The sequence below is a fragment of the Sorex araneus genome, chromosome 2 (genome assembly GCF_027595985.1).
Source record: "Sorex araneus isolate mSorAra2 chromosome 2, mSorAra2.pri, whole genome shotgun sequence".
NCBI classification, from domain to species: domain Eukaryota; kingdom Metazoa; phylum Chordata; class Mammalia; order Eulipotyphla; family Soricidae; genus Sorex; species Sorex araneus.
In genome coordinates this window covers 260,496,116-260,517,571 of record NC_073303.1, presented here as the reverse complement: position 1 = coordinate 260,517,571, position 21,456 = coordinate 260,496,116, and the positions used below count along the sequence as shown (strand labels likewise).

The following is a 21,456-nucleotide window of genomic DNA, read 5'->3' as shown; positions in this document are numbered from 1 at the left end:
GGGATTATTGTTTTTGTAAACCATGACCATCTCACCACAAATATGGAAGAGCAAGACAATATAATACAAATGAGATCATAATATAATAATAAACTTATTTTGTAACATTAAAAGCCATTAAGCATCTAAATTAAAGCACACATAACAAGGGCATATAATTTTCTTTGTTCAACACTAGCTGAAGTGTTTAGCTTGCACAAAAGAAATGGAATACTTCGACACACAGTAGTACAAACTACAACTTTAGGCTTTTTCATAATTAAAAAATAATAATTACTGAATAGAATACGGATAGCTTCAATAGGCAGACACATTACTTCTCACTGACCTTTTGACTCGAAGGAAACGGATATTAAATTTTTCAATGTATTAAAGACATTGCCTTTTATTTGTATTTTGGGTCTCTGCTGTTATTGTTTTTTGGCACATCAGCAATTCTCAGGGTTTACTTGGGGGGCCCTGTGGGGTGTCAGGGACTGAACCAGGGCAGTCCCCCGCAAGGCAAGCGTTTTTTCCCACTGTGTAGCTCTCTGACCTGATTTAAAGATGTGAAATGTCATTTAAAACTGCTCAGCATACCCAACTCCTTATTAACTGAGAATAAGGTAAGACTTAGTCAATTATTGTATTAGTACCTAATACCAACAAATTGTTATATTTTAGTTAATACATTGCTATGAAGTGTAGGAAGGCTACATTTTTAGTGTCCTTTTGTAAAAATTGTTTTTTCATTTTATAATGGAATCTTTTTACATTGCAATGTAATATTTGATATCACTGTATCACTGTCATCCTGTTGCTCACCGATTTGCTTGAGCGGGCACCAGTAACGTCTCCATTGTGAGACTTGTTGTTACTGTTTTTGGCATATTGAATATACCACGGGTAGCTTGCCAGGCTCTGCCGTGCGGGCGGGATACTCTCAGTAGCTTGCCGGGCTCTAGGAGAGGGGCAGAGGAATCGAACTTGGGTCAGCCATATACAAGGCACGCCCTAGGTGTGACCCAAAAAGCAAAAAAAATAAATAAAAAAGAATATAATTTTAATTTAATTGCAAACTGGTAAGACACAGCGTGCTGTCTGGCACTCATTAAAAGTTGTCATTTAATGCCTAGTCAATTTTTGATTGCGGTATAATTGACAAAGAACGCTATACTTGATTATGTCTCAATATAATTATGCCCTTTCTAACGTGAATGTTAGGTTCTACAAGCACAAGATAGTACGACACTGAGACAGACTGTGAAGGACCCTCTTAAGGCCAATTAAGACCCCATTGCCTCCGCTGTCCTTCTGTCCTCGTGGTGAGAACTGCTCCCATGGCAACTTTCAAATTCATGCGACAGGACTGCGGACTCTAGTCCTGACGTGCTGCATGCGTCCTCTCCCACGGCGTGCACCCACCTCTGTACGCAGGCTCGCCTTTCGCACCCCTCCCCTGGCTCCGACCATGAATGCATTCTCTGCCTCTATGAATTCGGAGTCCAGAGAGGTCTTTCAGATGCCCCTGTACGTGGGATGAATGACACGGGCCTTGTCTCTCCCTGCCCCCCTCATTTCACGGAGTCCCTAAGGCCCATCCATGATGTCGCAAATGGCAAGGCTCCTTCCTGTGTTTACGAATAACATCCCACCGTGTGGATAAACACCGTGCATCTGTCTGTCTGTGCGTCTGTCCATCCAGGGTCTCGGGTGCAGCCCTGGCTGGGGTTTGTCGACAGCCCTGCGGTGAATATGGAGTGAGTGGATCTTCGGAGGGTTTTCGTTTCCTGCATATAAATACCAGAACTGGGACGCCTGGCTCACCTGGGAATTCTGTTTGAAATCTGAGGGCCCTGGAGCCTGGTGCCCGTTGGCTGCACCCACTGGTCCTTCCTACCAGCTGTGAACAAGGGCCCTCATCGGGCCCGCGTTCGTCTCTTGGACAATGCCTTTCTAACACTGCGGTGTTATTTCACCAGGGTTTTATTATTATTATCATTATTTTTCTTTTTGGGTCACACCCAGCGATGCTCAGGGGTTACTCCTGGCTCATGCACTCAGGAATTACTCCTGGCAGTGCTTGGGGGACCATATGGGATGCCGGGGATCGAACCCGGGTCGGCCGCGTGCAAGGCGAACGCCCTACCCGCTGTGCTATCGCTCCGGCCTCTCACCAGGGTTTTAACTTGCATTTACCTGGTGACAAGTGATACCGAGTGCCTTCTCACGAGCCTGTGGGAATCTGTCTTCTTTGGAAAAAATACCAAGTCGGAGCCTCTGTCCACTTTGGTTGGTTTTCTCTGGTTTCGGTGTTTCTGTTGTTGAGTTACGTGAGTTCTCTGTGTCGTTTCCAAGTTAACTATCAGATACATGTTTTTGCAAATATCGTTTTCCTGTTCCAGGGGCTGCTTTCCCATCCTGAGGAGGGTTTTCTTTATCGTAGAGAAGCTTTCTTAGTTTCATGTTGTCCCACTTGTTGATTCTGGCTTTTGTTAACTCTGCTTCGGGCAGCAAATCTAAAAACATGATCGCCCAGCTCAAAGTCGGAGTGTTAAGCACGTATGTTTTCTTTTAGGGTTATGGTTTCCTGTCGTACATTCGAACTTTCTGTCCATTCTGAGTAACGGTTTGTGCGTGGCGTCAGATAGTGGTGCCCAGGTCCCCATCCTGGGCTTCTGGCCATCCAGCTTCCCACAGCAGCGACTGAGGGTCTTTCCCCCACTGCATATTCTTGGCTCCCTTGCTGAAGATTAACTGACCATGTAGGCACTAGTCTGACATCAGCACCTACAGCTGACTGTGAGATCCCAACGCCCTTACACCAGCACTGACCGTGTTGGCGAGACCAGAGGAAACACATGCCCAGAGGCAGGAAATCGCTTGAGCGAAGTCGGGGCACGTTCAGAAGAACCGTAACTGCACCTCCACGGACACTCACGAGTGAGAACAAAACACAACAACGGCCAACTGCAGTCAAGCGATCCTATTTGTGTCACGTTCAGAAATATACAAAATCGGGCATTCTTTTCGGAAAGTAAAACTGAACCCAAAGCATCCAATGAAACATGCAAAGAATAAGAATAGATTTGGACAGAGGAAAGATGAAATCAGCAAAGATATTATTATTGGCCTGACCTTGGCGCTCTGTGACAGGGTGTGTTATGGCTAGTCACTGTCTTCCTCCCTCTCCCCCTCCCTCCCTCTCTCTAAATATATATATATACATATATATATATTTCCTGCTGTATGCAATATTCGTTTCAAAACTCTAAAGAAATCAATCCTGAAAGAACCCAACGTGACAAACACATTAGTTTTCCCTCTTGATTTACAAATAATGAGATCCTAATCTAAGAAAACACTTAAGATGATAAAGGCTAACCACTACACTATCCAGATCACGAGCAGCATTATGCACTTAAAAATAAAATAGATTACCGGGGAAAAAAAGAAGCATGCATTTATTTTTGGGTTTTGAGCTGTGCTCAGGGTCACTCCCAGCTGTGCCCAGAGGACCACGTGCTTCCAGGGGTCAAACCGGAGTTGGCCACCTACTAGGCAAACACCTTAGCCCCGCCCTTCCTCTCCAGCTCCATAAAAAGCTCCTAAAGAAATTTTTTGTTGGGGGCTAGAGTGACAGCACAGCGGGTAGGGTGTTTGCCTTGCATGTGGCCAACCCGGGTCCAATTCCTAGCATCCCATGTGGTCCCCCAAATACCACCAGGGGTATTTTTTTTTTTCTGGGGCCGGCGGCAATGCCAGAGAAGGATGCAGAGCGAAACATTCTGAGCTGTGAGTAAAGGAGGGAAAGCGACCGGTCTTGCAGCCGTGGGCCAGACTAAGGCAAGAGGCCAGAGCCGCTGTCTTAAGTGATCTCACCCCGAATATCCGAGGAATATTTATTTTCTCTCTTTCTTTCTTTCTTTCTTTCTTTCTTTCTTTCTTTCTTTCTTTCTTTCTTTCTTTCTTTCTTTCTTTCTTTCTTTCTTTTTTGCTTTTTGGGTCACACCCAGCAATGCTCAGGAGTCACTCCTGGCTCTGCACTCAGGAATTACCCCTGGCCGTGCTCAGGGGACCATATGGGATGCTGGGAATTGAACTGGGTCGGCCGCGCGCAAGGCAAACGTCCTACCCACTGTGCTATCACTCCAGCCCCAGAATATTTATTTTCATGTCCACATTCCTGAAGGGATCTACAGGCACATAACACTGTAACATTGTCACCCCATTGCTCATCAATTTGCTCAAGTGGGCACCAGTAACGTCTCCATTGTGAGACTTGTTGTTACTGTTTTTGGCATATAGAATACGCCACAGGTAGCTTGCCAGGCTCTGTCGTGCGGGTGGGATACTCTCGGTAGCTTGCCGGGCTCTCTGTGAGGGATGGAGAAATCGAACCTGGGTCGGCTACATGCAAGGCAAACGCCCTACCCGCTGTGCTATCGCTCCAGTCTTATAGGAACATACAGAAACAAATCTTTCACTAAAGGTTGACGGCAAAGTACCTACGAAAGTGAGGAAGTAAAATAGAAAGGAGAGCAAAAGGAAGTGCTGGCGAAGGCGCGGCCAGCGGGGAGGCAGGGCCAGGAGCTGCCACTCACGGGCTCTGGTTTGGAGCCGGCGACGGGGGGAACAGGAGCAGAGTCATGCTGAGGAGCTCCCCACCCGGAGACCAGCTCCTCCTGGGAGGGATCCAGAGAGAACCGTTTCCCGTGCACCCCGGGAACTGAACCCTGAAACCCTCCAGCCTGCGAAACACGCGGGGGGTTCACGCAACAACGGCGGGCTGGGGGGCCGGGAGCTGGGCGAGGAGAGCAAAACTCATTAGCAGGGAGAGGGCCAGGTCGGGGTCAGGACGCTGCCCCGAGCCCCGCACCGCGGGGAGAGGCAGGGAGGGGGCACGCACCTTCCTGCACGGCCAGGCCGGCCCGGCTCTGCGGTGGGGCGCGCAGCAGCTCCTGGAAGTTCCGCACGTTCTGGTCGAAGAGCTGCAGCAGCAGCGCGCACGTCCCCTCGTACTCGCACCTGCTCACGGTGCACAGCTGCTCCAGCTGCTGGAACACGGTGGCCGTGTCGTCCAGGGGGTCGTCCAGGTGGTCTCTGCACACGGGGAAGAACGGCCGACACTGGGCACGGTTACACTCCAAGCACGGGTGCTCGAGTCCCGGGGTCAGGGAAAATCCCAGCAGGAGGGTCGGGGAGATGCCACTGGGGAGGGAGGGCAGGGGACAGGCCTCGAAGGTGCCCGGGCCTGGTTCATCCCTGGTTCTCCCCTCCGCGCCCTTCCTAGCACGGCCGGGTGTAGCCTCGAGGCCCCTCAGCACCGGAGGCCCCCGGCCCTGGTATCGGGGTAACAGCCAGGCTGGCCGGGAGCCCGGCCGGAGCCCCTGCACCCGCTGGGCAACGCCGACGCCCCCCACCTTGAAGGAAACTTCCGCGATGATGGGAGAAAGGAGAGAGAGACGGGAAGGCGAGAAACGAAACACGCACGCGTGGCAGGAGCGTGACTCCAGAACGCCCTGCGTCCAGCCAACGGGTCCCAGCAAAGGGCAGTGCGCAGCTGTGGGTGGCAACCAGGCTCAACGCCGCCAGCTCGCAAGGGCACGAGAAAGCGTGAGACAGCGAGGGGGCGCTGAGCCCGCTAAGGCGGGCGGGGGGGGGGGGGGTTCTGGAAGCTGCGAAAGGCCGAAGGGAGAGACCCCGGACGCGTGAGGGAAAGACGGACAGACCGCAGCGCGCCGGGAGGGTCTGCACAGACAACGCAACCCCCGTCCAAGGCCAAACAAGCGTGTCGCTGCTGCTGCTGCTCCCTGGAGCGTGAGGATGACATTGTACAGTGACCGGGAGGCCGGGGAGGGAAAGGGCCGAGTGACCCTGGGGAGGAAGCCGAGGGTGCGGATTGTAAGACGGCCCAATCAGGACAGGCGCTGACAGAGAAACACAGGCTGAGAGAATGAAGTTCAGAAACGGAACCTCGGATCTGCGGCCAATTAATTTTTAAAACAGAATAAAGGCCATTCCGTGGAGGAGAGCCTTTTCCACAAACAGGTTGGAAAAAAAAAAAACATTTATGTGTGCTTTGAAAAAAAAAAAAAGTCCAGAGGCTGACAGTTAAAAACCAGCTTTTGAGGGGCTGGAGTGATAGCACAGCAGGTAGGGCGTTTGCCTTGCACGCGGCCGAACCGGACTCGAGTCCCAGCATCCCGTATGGTACCCCAAGCACCGCCAGGAGTAATTCCTGAGTGCAGAGCCAGGAGGAACCCCTGAGCATTTGGGTGTGACCCAAAAAGCCAAAAAAAACTCAGAGCCTGTCCAAATGACCCGACCACAGAGCCCGGCCTCACCTCTCTGTGAGACTCCAGCACCAGGAAACCCGGAGAGGAAAAGGTCAAGGGTAAACCGGGCTTCATCGAGGCATCGCCCTGCCTCTCTGATGCAAAGCCCTCGGTAATGAGGACACAAGCTGTGAAGTGGGGGGCGAGGGGGCACCTGCCAAACACACACGGCGACAAGCCTGGTGACAACACACGGGCCGCTCGGGCCCCGCTCTGAAGGGGGCGCCCGTCGGAACACGGGCCGCAGACGGGAGGGACAGGCACTCTGCTGAAGGGTCCCGGATGGACAGTCCGTCGGGGCGTGCAGAGACGCTCGGTGCCAGCAGCCTCCGAGACGATGCAGACCAAAGCCACAGCGGGCGGCGAAGGCGTCTCCAAACCAGCACCAGCGAGCGCTGAGGAGGATGCAGGGCACGTGACGGTCACACCGGCAGGGAGCCTCGCCCCCCCCACGAAGGGCAGCAGCTCCCCACGCGACCCAGGAGCCCCACACTTAGGTGCTCACGGCCCTGGAGAAAGAAAAGCTATGACCTGCGCTCGGGAACATGTGTCGCTGCCTTAGTCATCAGGGACACAGACACAAACAACCCAGACGTCAGCAAGCTGCCACGCGGCCAGGCACAGGACAGTGACGGTAACTCCTCGCCCGGGAAGAGGGGAAGGCAGCACGCGGGGGACGGAGCGTGCGAAAGGCTCCAGACTGTTCACTGACAACATTCTGGAAAAAGTGCCACTTTTTTTTGTTTTTTTTTTTTAAAGTAGCTGTGAGTGCCGGGGAGAAAAGCTGGCAAGGGGGACCCCACGACACGTCTCGGGGTAAAGGAACTATTCTAGGTCTTGACTGTGATGGTAATTTTGCCAAGTATCCACTCGGCAAACTTCAACGTGCAGAACTGACCATGAAGAAGGGTGAATTTCAGAGTGACTAAATGGTACCTCAGTTTTTTAACTCCCCAAATGAGAAAGACGAGAATAAAAGAGAAACATTTAAGTCTTTCGGTACCTCACAACGATGGCAACCGACTCCAGCCGAGAGGTGATGAAGGCCTTTGTGATTTCTGGGGCGTAAGTGTCTAGCAAGTGTGGTTCCGTGGATCTCATGAAAGGCACCGACGCCACCATCCTTTGCCAAAGAGTCAGTAGGTAGTGAACGCTGTTGGGGGCGAATTCCCAGTGCTACAGAGAGAGAAAAGGAGGAGGAGTTACTTCGACAACACGGGCTCTCTTCAGGGTCAGAATTACACAGGCAAAATTTTACATTTTGCAATTTTACAAATTAATTTTAAAAATTGCATTTTTAAACTAACTTGAATTCTGACTACATAGCCAACGAATGTTCAAGGTGGCTTTGGGGTGTAAACTCCAAAAAGTATAAAGGAGAAACCAACAACCTCGTTATCCTGCTGCTGGCACAGCTGTCCACCTGCTTGTGAACGGGGCCTGAGGCTGCACTTCCAGGGTCGGTCACCCTGGACAGGATGGCCTCAGGCTTTCCTCCCAAACTCAGGGGAAGAGGCTTTCCAAAAACCAGTCTACAAAAACCATCCTTCCTTCTTCAGATTTTACGGCAGCCGCTGAGTGCGACTTCTCACTCTCGGGGACGGAGGCTTCCGGGGTTCAGTGAGGAACTGTGGTGAGGGGTCGGGCGAGGCCTCGGGGGCTGCAGCACGTGCTCTGCGGCACTGCATGGGGCCCAAACCTGCTGCGAGCGACACCTGAGCACTGCGGGGCGTCCCCCCACGCACGTAAGTGTGCTAACACAAAACTTGTGTAAAATCTTGCAATGAACATTTTAAATGGAGTGCTCTAAATAAGCGTTAAACAAACACACAAAAATAATAATTAGGTGATGTGACTCAGTAGTAGGATGCAGGTCATATGCTTGAGGCCCAGGGCTGAATTACTGGCACAGCACCACACACACACTCACACGCACACATGCACGCACATGCAAATACACACACACTCACGCACGCATGCACGCACATGCAAATACACACACACGCACACATGCACGCACATGCAAATACACACACGCACACATGCACGCACATGCAAATACACACACGCACACATGCATGCAAATACACACACATACATGCATGTGACTGTTTTTTAAAAATATCCCAGCAAATCCTACCAAAATATAGTTTTTACATTTACATTAAATATATATATATATTTTTTATTTACCTGCAGGCTAGTAATGGTAAAGTTAGCAATCAACCTGATGACCTCAGGATACTCCTCCACCATAACTAATTCTCCCAGCTGATAGTTTGTCTTTAAATGAGCCAAAAATCGACAGAATTCATGATAATTTCCCGGATCAGACAAACCCTAGTCGTGAGACAAAAAGAAAGGTTTGTTTGTCTTTTTTTTTTCAAATGCCTGAAAACAAATCAATTCAATGACCCGTTATCTGATCAATCCAATACCCGGTGTCCCCAGGCCCCCATGTGCCCCTGCCGATGGTGCTCCCTGGGGAGTCATCAGTGATGATGCGACATGGCCACTGGACTCCAGTCCCAGTGCTCATCATGATTATAAACTGACCCCCAGCCAAGCCAGGCAGGGGAGCCTCGACGCCCTGACTCGGTGACCAGGTGGGCAGCCCCTCACATCATTGGCGTTTCTCTGTGCACAAGTGTCTACCTTGCATCAACAGAGGACTTGAATGACACTGAATTCATGAGGGGAAAGTTCCGGAAGCCCTGAGGAGCGCAGCAGGAACTGGACTTGGACTTGAGCTCGGAGGCCCAAGGACAGAGAATGGCACTTTCTTTTTCTCCTCCTCCATCTCTCCTCCTCCTTCTTCTTCTCCTTCTTCTCCTTCTCCTCCTCCTCCTCCTCCTTCTCCTTCTTCTCTTTTTTTCCTTTCTGGGTCCCACCCGGTGATGCTCAGGGCTTACTCCTGGTTCTGGACTCAGGAATGACTCCTGGTAACGGCAGCTTTTCCTAACCCAGCCGAGCCTGCGCACGCAGCTTCAGCAGCAAGCCTCAAACAAGCCCACGTCACGACAGGCAGTCACGGCAGCTACAGGGGCGAGCACACGGAGTCCTGGGGAGGAGCCAGCAGGGCCTGCGGGCCCCTCGGCACTCGAGCAGTCTGCACTAGAGTGGGCATGGGACAGAATCCCAAAACTAGGCGTCATGCCCAAAGACTTCCTAAGAAAGCGCCACGGAAGAATGGAAAATAGCATCCAATTATTCAGGACAAATTACAAAAAAGATACTTAATATGTATGGAGCTTTCAGTAACAGTCTCAAAATAATACATTATTCAGACTAATCTTCACAATTAGGAAACCACAACATGAGAATGTGAGGAAATAAATTTGGAGAACGATCAGATATTACCATATTGTCTACCGGCTGGTGGATGATGGTCATCAAAACAACAAAAACTTTTAAAATATATTTGTAAAACTCTAGTGAACAACAAAACCTTCAGTTCACTTATCCTAACAATGGAAAACTTTTTTTTTCCTTTTTGGGTCACACCCGGCGATGCACTCCTGACTCTGCACTCAGGAATCACTCTTGGCGGTGCTCAGGGGACCATATGGGATGCTGAGGATTGAACCTGGGTCGGCCGTGTGCAAGGCAAACGCCCTACCCGCTGTGCTATCACTCCAGACCTAACAATGAAAAACTTAAAACAAATATATATAAAATCTCCTAGGATGACCTGCAGGAACATTCTCTTTACTTACAGACCTATGACCCACTGACTCAAAACTTATTAATAACTAGAGATTTCAGTAAACCTTTAATCATCAGTTCATTCACCTTCCCAAAGTCGATACTTTCATGATACGTATTTTAAATCAAGATAAAAATAAAACCAAAAATTCATCCAAGCACTGGAAATCACTATGCACGTCCTGGCAGCTCTCTAACATAAACACTGCCATCGAAGCCTTGCAGTTAATTCGGAGTTTATTTTAAAACGAACAAACTCTTATTTGTCCACAAGAGGGCAAAACCACATTATCTTATAATTCAGTCACGTTCAAATCGGCCTCCTAGTTCAGCATGCAGATACAACCAAATCACTTCAGAAATTCGGGAAACACAAGCAAAAAAAATGCAGAACAATGGTTACAAAAATAAAACCCGGAAGATATAAAACAACTTGAGGCAAACTATATTTCTATATGCTAATTATTAATGAAATTGCTTCATAAATACCTGAGGGTTTTCGAGTATCCTTTTTACTCCCTTAATTAAATTCCCAAGGTACGTGGCACGTTCGAGACTGCTAAATAGGGACCTTCTTGTAGAAGCAAACTGAACTAAACAGGAGAGGGCCTGAAAGCAGGAACAACAGCATTCATGTCAGTGTTAAGAGTGACAGTGGTCACACGTAAGGAACACTATTCTGTACAGTCAGAATTTCTTTACTTTCAAGTTTAAAGATTAAAAAAAAAATGATGGAATCCAAGAATAATGAAAGCTAAGCATCATAAACCATCACCTCTCTCCCCGCCCCTCAGCCCCACCCCTGAAATTCCATTTCTGAGCCTTCTCGGATATCTGTCCGTTTACTAAACATGCCAGAGCAAGCCTGGGACCTGCATCCACTCCATGCAAAAAAAAAAAAAAAAAAAAGTCCCCCGGCTTGTTTGCGCCCTGGTTCTCCTGCTCGTGTTTGAAATATCTTACCAGACCATTTCACGGCTTTGGCTCGTGAGCAAAGTCTGTTCGCTCCCTGAGGGAGAAGCCCCGAGCTGGCAACTCTCCCATCAAACTGGCCCACAGAAGTTTTGTTGGGGGGTCACATGTTTTATTTGCCCTTTAGAAAGCTCGGAGGAAAAGCACTTTAGACTGAACTGTCAATATTTATATATTTCACTGAGATTTCACGTAAAATGTCAGCTCTCTTGGCCCGGGTGAGAACAGGACCGAAAGTCAGAAGATGCCCCGTGAGACATTCTCCAGTCTGCCAACGTTCCTACTGCCGGAAACCAAAGCCGGGCCAGAGCGACAGGACAGCGGGTGGGGGGCTCGCCTTGCACACTGCCCACCCGGGTTCCCTCCCTGCTACTGAATGGGGTCCCCTGAGCACAGCCAGGAGCGAGCCCTGAGCACAGCTAGTTCAGCCCCCAAACCAACCAAGACACACAACCCACAAGCCAGACCCATCTCGTGCGATTCTGCAGCCTGGGTGTCGCGCTCTGACGCCGTGGGGTGTGCTGGCCGCCTGGGGCCGCCCCGGGCATGCTCGGGCCCACGGTGCAGACATCCACCGGGGTGCTCATTCTGCAGCCCCTTCTGAGGCTGAGACGAGGGGTGCGTGCCTTGCAAAGGCCAGGCCCGGCACTTTGCCCCAAGGCCTGTGCCTCACACGTGGCTCCCCAGGGCCCAGGAGCTCCTCTGCCTCACGTCTCAGACCATCATCGCAGTGACGCGGGTCGTCAAGCAGCTGCAGTGAAGGCTGTCTGGGAGCAAGAATGACAGGCCAGTGCCCCTTGCTGCCGCCGTGAGCCCGTTTCACCGGAGCCGCCATTCAAACGGGGGGGGGGGAGCATTTCTTATGGCTCCGTCCCTCCCTTCGCCGTTAGTGTGCTTGAACAAACACACCTCTGGTCCGTACCTTAAATCTCGACACCTCACCCCATCCCCCCCTCCCCGATGCCGCCAGCAAGATGGCAACGGCAGCATCCCCCAGCTCCACTTCAGTAGGCTTAATATTAAACCGACCACTACTTGCAGTCCCCGCCCCCTCGATCTTGCCTGGTCTGTGCTGGACCCTGCGGAGAGGCTCCAGCGTGTTAAGTTCTACAGAGCCTCTCGGTGGGGGGTTTAACTGTGTGACGCACCCAGCAGGGTGCATCCTGCACTGCATCGTGGATAACTGCATACGTGGATAACTGGGGTGACGAGCCTGGGGCGGCCGAGCTGGCGCCCCATCCTCCGTCCCCAGAGACCCGACCGCACAGCCCGGCAACGCTAACAGCACGGAGCGCCCGCACGCGTGCGCGGCAGGCCAGGGCAAGCGAGAGCCGCGGGCAGGGAGCCGGGCCGAGAGGAGCCACCCGGGAAACGGTGCGCGCCATGGACAGGACAGCTGGCCGAGAGCCTAGGACACAGGGAAGGAGGAGAAGGCGCGTCTTGGGGAAGGGGGACCCGAAACACAGGGTCGGCCCTCAGACTTGGATCCCCGCTGACTTCCAATAAAGTAAAAACAATTTTTTTTTTTTTACTTACTAATTGAGATAGTAGTGGTGGTAGTGAATGATACAAACGGAAGAAAAGGTCCAGTGTCTTGGGCTCCAGGAGAACTGGGGGAGAAAATCATTTTCTAATGCCATTACTTTCATTTCCACAACCTCGGCACAGCGAGACTGCGCCACGCACCGAGCTGTCCGAGGCGTCCGCCCCGCTCCTGCCCGGGCGGCCTAACTCCCTCCTGAGCCCTGGCTGACGCCCTCGGGAAGACGCGGTCACACTAGAGGTCAGTGAACTACAGCGTTCCTTGTTTGTCTAGGAGGCTCTTGTCCCGACTCCCGTTTCTACTGGAGCCGTATGTTTCAGAGGCTCCAAGAGCATCACACAGCAAGCGGGACCACAACGGAGCAGCGCGGGGCGCGTGGACCGACCCCGGGCCACTCCAGGGTGAGCTTCGGCCCTGCTTCCACGCCCCACGGGTCTCCACGTCTGCCTCTTTGACTGGCGGAGGCCTGCCAGAGGCTTCCAGCCCTGCAGTCGCTCACCCCACCTCTCTGCAGTCCCATCCTTTTAAATTCCACCCGCCGCTCTGGCACGCCGGGATGCAGTCAAGGTATCTCCCTTCCTCCCGGCCAGACGGCCAGGCGCCTGGCAGCTCTGACACCCGCGGGGTGCTGTGCAACTCGAGGCTGCAGACTCTCCCGTGCTCTGGTGGCTCCGCTGGTCGCTTTTCTTGCCCTTCTCCAGCGATCAGCAGCCGCAGGCAACCCGCGATCCTTCTCCTGGAGCCTTCAGCGCGCTGGTCTGTCTCTGGACTTGATACCACTGTGTGCCTTGCCTGTGTTGAAACTTGCTCTTCCTGAACCCTCGGTGCACTTGCCAGATTTGCATACCAAGTATACGCCCCTGTGTACATGCCCCTGTGTACACGGGGGCGACACTTCAAGAGACTCTGCCGGTCCTCACGCAAATGTCTTTATGCCGCCTCAGAATCGAGTGTTTCCGTCTGTTTGGCAATCCCCCTCTCTTAAATCTGGGGCAAGGGGGCCAGAGAGATGGCTCAGAGGGTTGGGGTGCACACGCTGCATGCAGGGGTCCTTGAGCACCGCACTGCAGGGAGCAAACCCTGAGCACCCCACACCCGGAGTAGCCCCTGAGCACGGCTGGGAGCGACCCCAGTCTCCCTCTCCCCAAGACCCCCGAGCCTGTCACTCGCTGCTCATGCAGTCGTGGAGAAATGAGTGTCAGTCGGGGTCCCAGTCCTGGGGAAGTGTCTTGTTTTTCTTTCTGGCAGATTCTAGCATCTTCTCTCCATCCTCGTCCTTCGGAACGGTCGGAGCTGGGAAGCCCAGTGCATATCTTTTCACTCAGTCTGCTGGGCACCGGGCTGACTGCCAGGGGAATCCCATCACGCTGCCCGGGACGCTGCCCGCTGGCGTTGCTTGTCTGCGAGTCCCGTGTCTCCGCTTCTGCTCTCCCCTCCCCGGCCCGGGCAGACACACGTCCGATCTGCTGTTCCATTCTCTGATATCCGTGTATTTTCCGCCTGCCAGATCTTGCCTTGCTTTTTATGTTCCATGTTCTGGGGTATTTCCCTAACACCATCTTCTAGCTCTTTTACTGGGTGCTTTACTTTGGCAAACTTTAGCTTTTGTATCTGGGATGTTCTTCAAACTTCCTTTTTTATTGACTTATTTTGTTTTGGGACCACACCCGGCCGTGCTTGGGGGTTACTCCTGGCTCTGCACTCAGGAATCACTCCTGGCAGGGCTCAGGGAATCACAGGGGCTGCTGAGGACAGAACTGGGCCAGCCACATGCCCGGCGAGCATCCTCCCTGCTGTACCCTCGCTCCTGCCTTCATAAAAACAGCACTCTACTCTTGCTTCAAATACGCATCACCTTTTTTAAAAAAAATATATCTCTGGGATGTTAATCAAACTTTCTTAAGAATCTGTAGTTCTGACTTTCCCTTTCTCTCGGAGTCTACTAACTTTCCCTCTTCCTGAAACTGAAGGGCATTTAATTCACCTGTAGTGGCCAATAAGGCCAGAGAAGCCCCACGAACCCCAAGTCCAGTTTCCTTGTGCCTAGCCCCTGGCAAACTCCAGCCCCCAGGCTGGGGTTGGGCTCAGGAGGCCTCACACACGCAGGCCCTGGCTTTGGGCCCACCTCAGCGCCCCGGCACGGTCAGCAAACCACGCTGAGGCAGCCCAGCAACCTCTTACTCAGATTTCTCAACGGGCATGAACGTGTGTGCCTGTGCGTGTATGCGTGTACTCTCACACATGCGTGCACACACAGGTATATGTTTAGTCTGGCCAGGTTTTACTCCGTGGATGGGTGCCTGTGATAAACCAGTACACAGTCCAGTTCCCACAGTCCCGTCCCTAAGCCCCTCATCACCGTGTTCTGGCTCTGGTTCCCACACTCGACGTTTCTGCAAAACCTGTTTTCCTCTAGGGCTGCGTGTGGCACCCCGGGACTGTGGGACCTCTCCAGCTTGCGTGCCCCAGGCTTGAGAGCGGGCGGCTCTGGCAGAGGCAGCCGTGACCGTCCCGGGCATCTGCAGAGGATGCAGATGCTTCACCAGGCCTGCCGGCCGCCCCTGACTCCAGCAGAGCCTGGCCGCCTCCCTCTCCGGGCAGGGTCGCACCCTCAGCACCCCTCTCTGGAGGAGGGAGTGGTTGTTCCGCTCCGCTCAGTCACTCTCTGGAGAGCCGGGGGAAGAGGCTCCGATTTCTTGCCTAAAGTAGTAGCTTCTCTCACTCTTGTCCTCCAAGGTCTCAGAACACAGCCCTCCATTTCCCCCTCAGACCTGTGCTCCCCTCGTCTTTCCCGTCCCATAAGCCCTGTGCAAACCCTCTGGATTTCCGACAGCCCAGCACGAGCACGAGGGGATGGCCCAGAAGCAAAGGCGCCCACTCCGCCCCGCACAGGACCCACCTGCGCTCTCTAAGGCGTTCCTTACTTGTTTTCCAGGTTGTTGGGATCTGCACCGTGCAAAGGTCATCAGCAGATTCGTCTGCTGAGCTGCCTGTGAAGTCAAAATTGAGGCAGTGGAGGACCAGCTTCAAGGCCTGCAGGACTAGATGTTGTTGGTCTTCGTCCTGCAGATTCAAAGGTTTAGCCAACACCTGAAAGATACCCAAAGCCGGATGGAGCATCGTGCGGTAAGTCAGTCAAGAAACTGTCACTTCTCTAATCGAAACACTTCTTCAATGCCTGATTAACATCAACCCAGAGCTGGGGGTGTGGCTCCAGTGAGTGGGCCTGGCTTGCCAGGCCCCGGGTTCGAGCCACAGAGCCACGCGGCCCTCTCATCACCACTGGGTATGGGCCGGTGGTCTCTGAGCACGGCAGCTACTCACATGACTAGTACTCTCGGAGAGATAATAAACCTAAAAACAAGTCTGCAGAGTTACGTATCATGCGGTATAGCTCTTGAAACTGTAAAATCTCTGCCAACGAAAGCATATAGAAATAGGGTTTTTTAAAATTCTTTTTGTAACATGGGAGTTTGCACTTAGCAATAAATTACAGGCCGCCTTCTCGAGCAGCACTTCCCAAAGAGGGCGACACCTCCCACCCGGGGGCACGGGAAAGATCCAGGGCAGGGGGCGTTTTCTATTCTGTTTGTTTAAAAGAAAGAGCTTGCCAGTGGGGTGCTCAGGGGTTTTTCCTGAGAAGGGGAAACAGGCCCAATAGTCTGGGCACCTCTGCTCTAACATTGTGACTTAGGGCACAAATGTCACACGACACAGACACGGAAATGCGTGGGGGACGAATTGGCTTTGGCTAAGCCGAGCAGGCTGAATCTGACAAGTGGGGCCACTCCATACAGAAGGACCCGCACACACGGCCTCGGGGCGCAGAGCTCTGTGAGCCGCCAAGGACGCCCCGGCTTCCGGAGAGCAATCCTGAGCACACGCCACCCCGAAAGGTCCCTTCAGATCAGCCAGAAACTCTCAGTGACAGCACACTGTGAAAAACTTGGGCGCGGGGGCTGGAGCAATAGCACAGCAGGGAGGGCGTTTGCCTTGCACGCGGCTGACCTGGGTTCGATTCCCAGCATCCCATAGGGTCCCCTGAGCAGCAACAGGAGTAATTCCTGAGTGCAGAGCCAGGAATAACCGCCCCCAAAAGAAAAAACAAAAACTTGGGCGGGAACTTCAACATCATACCTCACCAAATCAAGGGCTGAGGAGAACAAGGATCATGTGTGTGTGTCTGTGTGTGTGTCTGTGTGTGTCTGTGTGTGTATCTGTGTGTCTGTGTGTATGTATCTGTGTCTCTGTGTGTCTCTGTGTGTATCTATGTGTGTGTGTGTGTGTGTGTGTGTGTGTGTGTGTTAGGGTCAGAATGTCCCCCACCTGCAGGTAGCACGCAGGTGCCAGTGCCCCTCCCCCCTTGGCAGGACCCTTTCTCGCCCCTATTCTCCTGCGTAAATCAATGTATTTTCCATAGTCAAAGAAAAAAAATGTGAACGGACAGAGGGCCTCGCAGACGCGTGTGGAATGGGAGTTCTCACTCTCCTCCTCCCCCGGGCAGAAACCCGGGGCTCAGAGCCCAGAGGGACGCACCTGGAGAAAGGGAACGTTCCGGCAGCACAGTGAGGCCGAGCGCTGCTCTCTCTGTCGCCCTCGGGGCTCCAGGGGCCCCTGCTCCCCAGGGCCCGGGAACGCCAAGTGTCCAGGCGCCGAGAGGAACGCTAACACGGAGGGCAGAGAAACACACGGGGGCAGCTCGCTGTCGCCTCAAGGCTCACCCGGATGCACATCACACACGGGGGCCAGGCAGACACAGGGAGTCTCGGCAGCTTCTGGAGAGCCTCCGAGCAGCCAGAGACGGTGACCCGGAGCCTCCGAGACCAGGCTCACTCCCACTTACCTCGCAGGCACCAGGGAGCAGAGTTTCTGGGCCTCTGAGGGAACCGCGCAAACCCACAGGACTGCAGTCACCATGAGCGGGGCGGGAGGAGGGAACGGTGGCACTTCTGAGCAGAGTTACCTCTTTCAGGAGAGAGCATGCGAGCACGAAAACGTCTCTGAGGGAAGAGTCACGAAACGAGGCAGCTATTTTCCTGTGTTTTGCCGAAGGTCTTGAGTAATCAACCTACGAAAGAATAAATTCATCTAACCAGAACCAAGTTTCTTGAGTAACAGAAGAAGTGGAAATGATTTAAGGATCATAAAGTACAGAGCAAAAATGAAGTTTTAAAAAAAATCTACTGGGATGGGGCCGGGGCGATAGTACAGCGGGCGGGGTGTTGGCCTGGCTCACGGAACCCGGGTTTGATCCCTTCTGGGCCCAGAGCCCACCAGGAGTGATTCCTGGGCACAAGGCCAGAAGTAAGCCCTGAGCAAAACAAACAAAAATCAAAAAATTAAAAAATAAATCCCACTGGGAAAAGTGATTTATTTAAGGTTACATGAAGCGTTGATGGCACAGACACAGTTAAAAAGAGTTTCAGGAATGTTTCCATTCAGAGCTCTTTCTAGAGATCATACTGATGCCAAATTACAAATAAGAATTGATGTGTTTTTTTTCAGAGGCAACAGAAACACATGTTTTAACTCCTGGACCATACACCAGGGAAGCAACAATTCCCTGTCCTAGGACTCCACTTGTAAAAAGGAAAAGTCTCTTAAGATAATTTTTAGCTTCTAAAAATTTCTGTGAATCAGCACACTGAATCAGTAACAGGAAAATTCATTCGAATGAAAGTGATTATTATATATATCAGATATACCAGGGGTTCATATATACTTGCTCTTCTAAAAAGAAGCCAAGCCATAAGTAATAATCAGAAGTCTGCTTTACTATAAAAGCTACAGTCTACTCTCAGTTTTTTACTAATGATAAATAATTTTGAAGAATAATTTACTAAGATAGCTCTTAAGCTTCTAGAATAGAATATGGCACATATTAGGATTTTAGTGCTATAAACATCACAATATTTCCATTTATCAATGAGCAGCATCAAAAAATAATTTACTAAGATAGTTCTTAAGCTTCTAGAATAGATTATGGCATGCATTAGGATCTTAGTGCTATAAATAGTACAATATTTCCATTTATCAATGAGCAGCAGCAAAGCTACAACAGAAGCAATACCTACTCTGGGGCAGAGGAGCTGGGGAACTTATGGCCAGTCAATTAAAAGTCACTTTAAACTTTAGGAATCCTTCCAGTACATGTAGAAATATTTTCTACTTTCCGATTAAACACACAAAAAAATTCACTGTTTCGATGCTATTTTTCTGCAGAGAAACTGTAAAATGCCGCTGCAAAGTGGCCCTCTGGCCAGCAAGGGGCCTGGCTGTGCGTGTTAGGTGCTGCCCTGTACCTGCACATAGGTGCCACTTAAACAGGCACAGCCCCGCCCACTGTGGCCTGCGCTCCTGGAGGTGTGCTGTGTATTACTAGGCAACCACACCGTGGCACTCAGGGGGGAGGAGTAATCCGAAACAAAAAATTCAGATACTTTCAGAGAGGCTTCCAGGGGAAGACACGGCCAAGGTCTGCACCAGTTAAATGGTTCATAAATGCGTACGGAGGATAGCTGATGAGGCATTTCATCCTGAAAAATACCTGAGGTCTGACTGCAGAATGGGGTTCAGAAGGCTGCTGTGTGAAGTCACTCCACCAAAAGCCCAGCTTCTGCATTTGTGCTGTGCTGAACCGTGGTGAGCTCAGGAGAGAACAGGAGCAGGCGGTGTGGGCCCGCGCGGTCACTGCAGGCAGAGGCGTGACTCTGGCGGGGAAAACCCATGCCAGCAGGTGCCAAGCGCCCAGGACCCCATGCTGTGGTGTCCCTTGGGATTGTGTCCGCCAGGAAAACCAACCCACAGAAGTGCTAGGCTCTTATTTTTAGAAAAACAGCAGTCTGTGTCCTTTTTTTGCATTTCTTAGGCTTAGTGTGTTACTGGACTGAAGCGATAGCACAGCAGATAGGGCGTTTGCCTTGCATGCAGCCGACCCGGGTTCGATTCTTCCATCCCTCTCAGAGAGCCCGGCAAGCTACTAAGAGTATCCCTCCTACATGGCAGAGTCTGGCAAGCTCCCTGTGGCATATTCGATATGCCAAAAGTGCTATAGTGTGTTACTATATAGACAGAGAATAAAAGAATGATTCTCCCTTTGCTAAGAAGCCAGGGCCATTTCTAACTCCTTGTTCTTTCTAGTCTATCAAAATGATATTTTCAATAAAAATGCAAGTGTCCCAATACTTACACCAACAGACAGACCAAAAAGTAAATAAATAAAAGACTTGCATTTTCAGAGTTTCCGGTCTCACAAAGAATTTATATTAGAGGAATGGCATCATTTATGGAGCCGCAGGCCCTGTGAGAGGGAAAGACTCACCAGGTTCATTTCCTGAGTCAGTTCTGAAAGGATGATCACGCCTATTACGCAGTGTTCCATGGTCCCCTTCGGAGAAAAGAACCAAGTTCAGCACATGCAGACACGAGACTGGTGCTTAACGTGTAAGCCACCACGGCACAGTCATGCAATGCTGAGACGTCACATTCCCTCGATCACATGTTAAAAGGTGGAGAAAATCCCAACTGAGGTCTACAAATAAGAATTTCAACATGTTTTGAAGAATAAATTTAGGTGTGAAGGTTAGGTGGGCAAAGAGCCACCTACCTTGAAGCCGCGTGGCACACACCAAGGCTTCATGACACACTGAGCCCCGAAGTTCAAGGGCTGCTCTTCACTGAATAAACCAAAGAAGTACTTTTCAACTTTAGAAATTTCAGAGCTATGGGGCTGGAGCGATAGCACAGCGGGTAGGGTGTTTGCCTTGCACGCAGCCAACCCAGGTTCGATTCCCAGCATCCCATATGATCCCCTGAGCACCACCAGGAGTAATTCCTGAGTGCATGAGCCAGGAGTAACCCCTGTGCATCGCCAGGTATGACTCAAAAAGCAGAAAAAAAAAAGAAAGAAATTTCAGAGCTATTAAGAGAGCTGAACTCAAGAAATTAGATTCATGAACTATGCTCAGATTCATGAACTAGATCAGAGATCACTCAGGACCTTTTGAAATCATTTAACAGTGCCTGGACATGTACTCAGATGTAACAAAAGCACTTCGAGTGCTCAGTGGAGTGGGGAACAGTTTCATCCCCCATTACACTTAAATTTTAATCTGCTTCCAATTTAATCTCAAAAACTCCCTTCGAAGAAAAATCCAGATTTTTAGAGCACATTTCTAACAAATTACCCTCTTCCCAAATCTTGTGAAAAGCATGGATGTACTAAATGTGCCATTCAGTTACGCTATGTTCAGGTTGGAAAGGCATGGATACACGCGACAATCTTTTCAGGTCTTGATTTTACCGCTGTCGTTCCTGCCTGTCGCCAGTTACTACTGTCGGATCAGCACATGCAATTCAGTTCAAACTGTCTCAAAGTACGCGAAAGAGACATCGAAGAACGTCTGCATTTTAATTCCTCTGGCTCTCGTGACCATCTGGAGTGTGTGAGCTGAGCTCAGGGTTCCCTGTGGCCGAGCATCCTTGCTCGGAGGCCCCCGGGCTCATGCTGTGTCCACGCAGCGGCGCCCAGGGCTTACCCAGGGCTCTGTGCTCAGGTCTCCCTCCTGACGGAGCTCGGGCCATAGGCGTGTCGGGGAGCAAATGCCAGGCTGTCAACGTGCAAAGCGAGGGCCCTGCCCGCTCTATTACAGCTTTAAGCAGCATTCTAGACGAACAAACATTAAAAAAACAAAAAAACCGATATTTTCCTAATAACTCCTCCTTACCTGAAGAAACTTCTTCACATCAGCAATGATCTCTCTGAAGACAAACTGGCCGTCCTGAGCCTCGAACCAGCCCAGCTTAGTGATTTTCGCGATGGTGTGAATGAGAGCTTGGATGACAAAGGGAGCCAGCTTGGGCTGGGAGGCCACATAATTGAGGATGTAGTTCCCTACAAAGAAGACAGTCCGAGATCAC

At 51.3% G+C, this 21,456-nt stretch overlaps 1 protein-coding gene across 1 annotated transcript in view; it reads right to left on the bottom strand.

Annotated features, from left to right (window-relative positions):
- The window catches only part of RANBP17 (RAN binding protein 17), a 233,952-nt gene that overhangs the window by 197,984 nt on the left and 14,512 nt on the right, over positions 1 to 21,456 (bottom strand). The window contains exons 5-13 of the mRNA XM_055124757.1: positions 21,264 to 21,430; positions 19,859 to 19,924; positions 17,501 to 17,605; positions 15,462 to 15,627; positions 12,531 to 12,604; positions 10,512 to 10,631; positions 8,511 to 8,657; positions 7,321 to 7,493; positions 4,889 to 5,082 (exon numbers count right to left, since the gene is read on the bottom strand). Coding sequence (XP_054980732.1) covers positions 4,889 to 5,082; positions 7,321 to 7,493; positions 8,511 to 8,657; positions 10,512 to 10,631; positions 12,531 to 12,604; positions 15,462 to 15,627; positions 17,501 to 17,605; positions 19,859 to 19,924; positions 21,264 to 21,430 — 1,212 coding nt within the window. The remainder of the gene's footprint in view (positions 1 to 4,888; positions 5,083 to 7,320; positions 7,494 to 8,510; positions 8,658 to 10,511; positions 10,632 to 12,530; positions 12,605 to 15,461; positions 15,628 to 17,500; positions 17,606 to 19,858; positions 19,925 to 21,263; positions 21,431 to 21,456) is intronic.